The sequence below is a fragment of the Terrapene carolina genome, unplaced genomic scaffold, assembly GCF_002925995.2.
Source record: "Terrapene carolina triunguis isolate 2854851 unplaced genomic scaffold, T_m_triunguis-2.0 Scaffold275, whole genome shotgun sequence".
Lineage (NCBI taxonomy): Eukaryota > Metazoa > Chordata > Testudines > Emydidae > Terrapene > Terrapene triunguis.
Window position 1 is genome coordinate 743,275 of NW_020664626.1, and position 6,855 is coordinate 750,129.

General features: G+C 48.4%; 1 protein-coding gene across 3 annotated transcripts in view; it reads right to left on the reverse strand.

The window, feature by feature from the left end:
* Positions 1-713: 713 nt before the first annotated feature.
* The window catches only part of MAL (mal, T cell differentiation protein), a 30,137-nt gene continuing 23,995 nt past the window's right edge, over positions 714-6,855 (reverse strand). For 2 of the 3 annotated variants that reach the window (XM_024213986.1, XM_024213985.1), the window contains exons 2-4: positions 4,861-5,028; positions 2,049-2,186; positions 714-795 (exon numbers count right to left, since the gene is read on the reverse strand). In XM_024213986.1, the coding sequence (XP_024069754.1) occupies positions 721-795; positions 2,049-2,186; positions 4,861-5,028 (381 nt within the window). In that variant the 3' untranslated portion in view covers positions 714-720. The remainder of the gene's footprint in view (positions 796-2,048; positions 2,187-4,860; positions 5,029-6,855) is intronic. The other variant, XM_024213988.1, reaches the window with a different exon arrangement.

Genomic DNA, 6,855 nt, shown 5'->3' on the forward strand with positions numbered 1-6,855 from the left:
ATGCCGGATCGGGGCCCATTTGAGCTACTCTGCATGTGGTTTATGTAAAATTAAACAATCCCCAAGGAAGTGACCTGAAAGAGAGAGGAAGGCAAAGAGATGGGCCAGTGGTGAATGATGTCGTTATTTGTAGACCCCAGGAATGAATCAAGGTACTCAGTTGGGAGGCTTTCCTTTGAAAGTTTCATAGAGTTTGAGGCTAGAAGAGACCATTCGATCATCTAGTCTAACCTCCCTGAATTTCACAGGCCAATTAATTTTCACCCAGATACCCCGAGATTAAGCCCAAAGACTTGATTTAGACTAAAGCATTTCAGTCCTCAGGAGGCTAAACTGTTGAGACCAAAGTTCCACCAAAGCCCGAGGCTCCCTTCACTGGCAGGGGATTGAGAGATGCCCTTGATTCATTCCAACAGCTGGCCCAGTCCCAGGGAGATCGGACAAAACAGAGAGAAGTAAAGCAGGTTCCCAGTTCCCTACAACAAAACTGTGTCTGACTTAGAAGACACCAAAAAGAAACCATTTTGCTGAAAAATAGATATCTCCAGGCTGATTTTTTCTTCGTTGTCATGGTACCAAGTACAAAGCAATGTATAGTAGTCTGTACATCAAAGTATACCGGTGTAAGACGAGCAATCATGTAACGACGTATGCTTGCATCGTAACTGGGAAAGATGCTCAAGATGGATTCCTTAAGGCTTAGAGGAAGCTCTGGAGGTTTTATGATGATTTCCATCTCAGCAGAGAGAACCCTTTATGGATCACGTACGTCAAAGTGGCTAAAAATGCAAATACCTACAATGGAAACAGCTGGAGTCAGCTACAGTTAATTGCTAAAGGATATTGTTTGCTTACACTGGATTTGCACTTTTATTTATGTTTGCCCATTCAGCAGTATTCGTATTAACCAGTACAGTACTTGGAGCCCAAAAGCAGTGACTCCATTCCAGAGTTGCTCAGGGTAAGATTTTCAAAGTCACCTAAGTGATTTAGAATCCAGGTGTCACTGAAAGTCACTTAGGCTCTGAAGTGCAGATGTCACTTTTGAAAATGGGGCTCAAGTTCTTGAGTCACTTAGGTGCTTTCCCTGATCCTCACGATACTAATTGTGAGCATCTCACAATAGGCGGGGTCTCAATCTCTGGTGGCGTCTCACACACTTTTACCCTTTCTCAAACGGCTACCATCTGCGATTTCTTTCAATGGGGCTGAACCAGGGGTGAAAGTAACTTACAGGACTTACCAGTACTGCCGGAGTCCTGAGGGGGGCGTGGCCTCAACCGGAAGAGGTGGGGCCTCTCAAGATTTAAAGGCCCTGGGGCACCGGCTGTGGCTGGGAGCCCCAGGGCCTTTAAAACAACCCGGGGCTCCCAGCAGCAGAGGTGGCTGGGAGCCCCGAGGCTCACGTGCAAATTAAAGGGCCCGGGGCTCCGGCTGCCGCGGAGCTCCGGGCCCTTTAAATCCCCACCGCAGTTCCAGCTGGGATTTAAAGGGCTCGGGACTCCCGCAGCGGCGGGGAGCCCCGAGCCCTTTAAATCCCGGCCGCGGAAGCCGGTGTGGTCCGGCACGGCGTACTGGCTCTTGCCGGTACGGACCAGCTTACTTTCACCTCTTGGCTGAAGCCACCACTGGCCCTCAGTTAAGATGGCCACCATGTTCCCCAGAGTCTTTGCAGGTAGAAGAGAAGATCTTCACTGGCTTCTACTATGCTCAGCGGGGACGGAGCCTTGGCTGGGCTTAGGGACGGTGGCCACCTGGCCACAGAGCACAGCACTCAGTAATACTATATTAGAAAGGGGTTAAAAACCGTGGGCATGTGAGGAAAGGGCGAGCTACTGTACTGTACTGGATATGAATGGCCCGGATCCCAGTGTCTTTTGGAGTTTGATAGATGGGGATGATTAACCTGCTCATTATCACAGTGAGGGAGAGCAGGGTTCTCCCCACTCATGGAAGTGCTGGGTCTTAGGTTGTCTCCCAGGCCATTCAGCTTTCACTCCTCATACATTTTGTTCACCCCTCCGCTGTGAAAGCTATTTGACACTTACCACTGCTGCAATGTCTTCCTGGTAAATTTTAAATTGATTGGCATTGTTGTTGGTGGGTTGGGCCGCAATGGTGGTAGCGGCTTGTAAAACAGCAGCACTCAGGTAAAACAGAGCAGCCACTGAATGATAGAAAGCATCCTAGAAAACAATAATAATTAACAATCATTTCCAGGAATGCCATTCAGGTCAGAGAGAGAAGAAGGTACTCGAAGGAAACACACACACTCTTCCCGCAGCGTGATGAAAGCACACGCAGCCCCACACAACTAGTTCATTTAACTTAAGACTCAGGCCAGAGTGGTTTCTGCAAATGTGATTCTGTCCAAGTCTGGCAGGTTGGCAAATAGATTTTGGCAGGAGCTGCACTGCAGCCCAGAGCCTCAAAGATATTTAGGTGCCTAATTCCCAACGGGCCACTCCCAAAGGGAGTTAGGTGCCCGTATACTTTTGAAGATCTGGGTCTTTGCATCTCCACCTGTGATTCCATCTCCACTGATATCAGTGCCTCTTGTACGTGATATAAGAAGTGTTGCAGGGGCCAACTGGCAGTGGGCAAATGGAAACCCATTTCTGCTGCCATATGCTGGAAATTCTGATCTCACTAAGATGGGCAGGTACTCTTTGTTCAGTGTTTGTACAGCACCTAGCACAGCAGGGCCTGGCCTGTGACTGGGACTCCTAGGTGCTACAGTAATACAAACAATAAATAAGAGAGCAGACGGGGGACTCAAGGCAAAATCCCCAATCTTCCACAGGGTTGTGGTATATGGAGGCTGTTCTCCCCCATGTTGAACCTGTGTGGAAGGCCACTCGGAGCAGGCCTCATTGCAATGGAGCTGAGCTCCCAGTTACCGCAGGCCATGCCCTTCCGCTGAGACAACAACCAACAAAACCACCAATCCCAGCGGTACCACATCTCTGCCACCGTAGCCACGCTGCCTGCCCTGGGCACAGGGGCGGGGGCAGCGTGCGGAGCCTCCATGGCCGCCCCAGCACCTAAGGGTTGCAGAGACCTGGCGGCCGCTTCCGGGAGCCACGCGGCACTAGGGCAGGTAGGGAGCCTGCCTTAGCCCCGGGCCCCCACTGCGCCGCTGACCGGACTTTTAATGACCAGAGCCGCCAGGGTCCCTTTTCGACCAGGTGTTCCAGTCAAAAAACAGACAACTGGCAACCCTAAGTGAAGGCCCAGTGACCCCAGGGAGGAGCAGAGCAGTTACATCCCCACCTGGCACTGTCTTGAATGGTACAAGGGCCTGGCTAATATGCTGCTCCATGTGCCAGGGCCCCCGGAGGGCATGGCCAGTCAGTACGGGGCTACGGCAGGAGGGGCAGGGCCCCAGAGCCCAGGAGCCATCTTGTCCTCTTCCACCAATGACTCCTGAGGAGACTGGCTCCACCCTGCTCAGCTCGCCATCATGGAGGACCTCTTCGTCCCACCTCCCAAGCCACTGGAGGAATGTTCCAGTGGAGAGGAAGGGAGGGAATCTTGGGATTATTCGATTTTCTAGGGCACTCCTGAACCGTCATGTCTGAGCCCCTCACAACACCCCTGAGAGGGAGGGAAGTAGCTTTCCTGTTTAAACAGATGGGGAGACTGAGGCAAAGAGATTTGCCTGAGGTCATTCAGGGAGTCTGTAGCAGACTAAGAGAACTCGGGTCAGAACAGAGCAATAATCGGAACTGCCATCCCATGGGAAGTTCTGATATTTCAACTCCCCCTCTCCCCGCTGAATTGGGACAAAGATGAAATATTGAAATTTTCCCCAGAACAAGTTTTCAAAACATTTCATTTTGGAAACAGTGAAAAGTTGCATTTCAGTTTGTTGAATTGACCCCTAAACATTTCACTTCAAGTCAGTTCAACATTAAACTGCATTGCCTCATGAGAGTTGTAGTTTGGGCATCTCAGGCCTCCATTCTCCCCAATGGGCTGAGCTCCCCAGCCATGCTTCATCTTCCATGATGCACCTGAACTCATGTGTCTCACATGGTGTGCGCCATGTGGCTCCGTCAGAGTAGAACCGGTGTTGCACCATGGGAGGTGTGGTCCAGCCAGGGAGATCCGCCCATAAGCGAATGGGGACATGAGCAGTTTGAATTACAGTTCCCATAGGGAAATGGCATCCCCATTGGGAAATGCAGTTTAGTGGTGAATTGACCCAAAGCAAAAATATTTTGTTTGGATTTTCCTGAAAGAAAATTGAAAAGTTTCAGCAAATTCAAAATCATCTTGTGGAAAATTTTAATTTTGCAAAAACTATTTCCTATGAAAATAATTGACAGAACATTCCCAACCAGCTGTAACTCTGGTCTTCCAAGTCCTGTGCCAACATCTAGTGCATAAGAACATCCTTTCCCTGCATGTGGCGCTATAGCTTATCAATGGCTGACATCTCAGAGGGGGCAGAAGGCTCCCCGGAAAGAAAAGGCTTTGGAGGAGAAGAGGGAAGGGAGGTACATCAGGAGGGGTGTGGACTACAGTCCCTTCCTGGGGCTATAGTGAAATGCAAAACACAGCTTTGCTAATTGCTCATCAGAACAGGTGCAACATGCACAACTGCTGGGCTTCCTGAGCCAACAGCAATGGAGGCTGCTTATTCTGAATTCAGGGCCTGATAGCAGCTTTTGATAATCCTGCAATGGCACAGTGAGAGGCATATAAACCCAGTCTGCCAACACACATGCTTAACTTCACTTGACACCAGTGAATAGTCCCATTGATTCAAGTACATGCCTAAGTGTTGGCTGGATCAGGGCCACAGTGCTCAGACTGTGTGTGTCGGTGAGCTAGACAAAGACAGGATCAGCTTACCACTGCGATCCAAGAAGATTTTCCACCATGAGCGCCGCAGAAATAGAGGCACATGAGAAGAGTTGACAATGTGAAGCAGAACACGGAGACAAACATAACCCAGCCTTGCAGTAATTGATAAGCTACCCTGGTTGAGGCCACCAGGATCCAGACAAGGCCTCCAAAGACCTACAAGGAATAAGCAAAAGGGAGAGAGAACAGAATAATTCAGGTTTCGTATCTTCCATCATGTGTCATGTTATGATCTCAAAAGACATGATAAGTCCATTGGTCTCAACCTGAAAGCTGTACATCAAGATTGCCTTCTTTCCCCAAGAAACTAATAGGGATATTAATTTAACAAACCCGGTCTTAATAAAATACAGCAGTTCTACACCTAGATTTCCCTTCTTCTCAGGCAATTCACAAGGTAGCAATCATCTAGTTCTGCAATTTATTGTCGTATGGGTGGGCAAATCGCCATCTCATACATGAATACAGGCAGTCCTCAGACTTATAACACAATTGGTTCCTTACAATTGCATCGTAAGTCGGAACGTTGTAACTCGGAACCGCAACTACTCCATTGTGGGACGAGCGTCGTAAACTCAAAACCTATAGTCGTAAGTTGATTCAGGATGTCAATCTAGAAGGGTTGTAAGTGCCCTTTGACTTAAGTCGAACGTCATAAGTCTGAGGACTGCCTGTATTTAATAGCCCCAAAACAAAACACTTATGAGGGGAACTGTTTCCTCCATGGAGTCCAACACTCAGATATAATAGTAGAGAAATTTTGCACAACCCGACTGCTACCTCTGGCCAAAGTTTGCTTAATTTTCCATTTTTAATGACATTTGTTGTTGAAAATTAGATTTTCCGTTAACAAAATAAATTCCAATGAAAAATTGTGCCTGCATCTTGGGGGGTTGTTGACCAGCAACTGGGCTCAACACTGCATTTGTTGAAATGTAAATAAGTAAATAAATAAGTAAACAAACAAAACATTGTTAACCCTTCCTGTGATCTTGGTACTGGTTTTCTGGCTAGCTGTGCACATAGGCACTGTAAGTGCACTTGCAACAATAGACACACAGCTTTACACTGGCTCTTGGCTCTCCTGCTTTAACAATGTGGCTCTTAGAGTCAAAGGGCTAGAAGGGACCTCAAGAGGTCGGCTAGTCCAGTCCCCTGCACTCAAGGCAGGACTAATTATTAACTAGACCATCCCTGACAGGTGTTTGTCCAACCTGCTCTTAAAAATCCCCAATGATGGAGATTCCACAACCTCCCTGGGCAATTTATTCCAGTGCTAAATCACCCTGACAGGAAGTTTTTCCTAATGTCCAACCTAAACCGCCCTTGCTGCAATTTAAGCCCATTGCTTCTTGTCCTGTCCTCAGAGGTTAAAGAGAACAATTTTTCTCCCTCCTCCTTTTATGTATTTGAAAATTGTTATCACATCCCCTCTCGGTCTTCTCTTCTCCAGACTAAACAAACCCAATTTTTTCAATCTTCCCTCATAGGTCATGTTTTCTAGAACTTTAATCATTTTTGTTGCTCTTCTCTGGACTCTCTCCAGTTTGTCCACATCTTTCCTGAAATGTGGCGCCCAGAACTGGATACAATACTCCAGTTGAGCCCTAATCAGCGCGGAATAGAGCGGAAGAATTACTGCTCGTGTCTTGCTTACATCACTCCTGCTAATACAGCTCAGAAGGGTTTGGCTACACAAGGATTTACTGTGCACTAACTTTAGTCTGTGTGCACTGACGGGTGTCTCCACACTGCACTTAGACACTCGCGGCTGGCCCGTGCCAGCTGACTCGGGCGCACAGGGCTTGGGCCAAGGGGCTGTTTAATTGCGGTGTAGACATGCAGGCAGAAGCCTGAGCTCTGGGACCCCATGATGGGGGTGGGTCCCAGGCAGGGCCGGTGCTACCATTAAGGCAAACTAGGCAGTTGCCTAGGGCGCCAAGATTTGGGGGCGCCAAAAAGCGGTGCACCCAATTTTTTTTT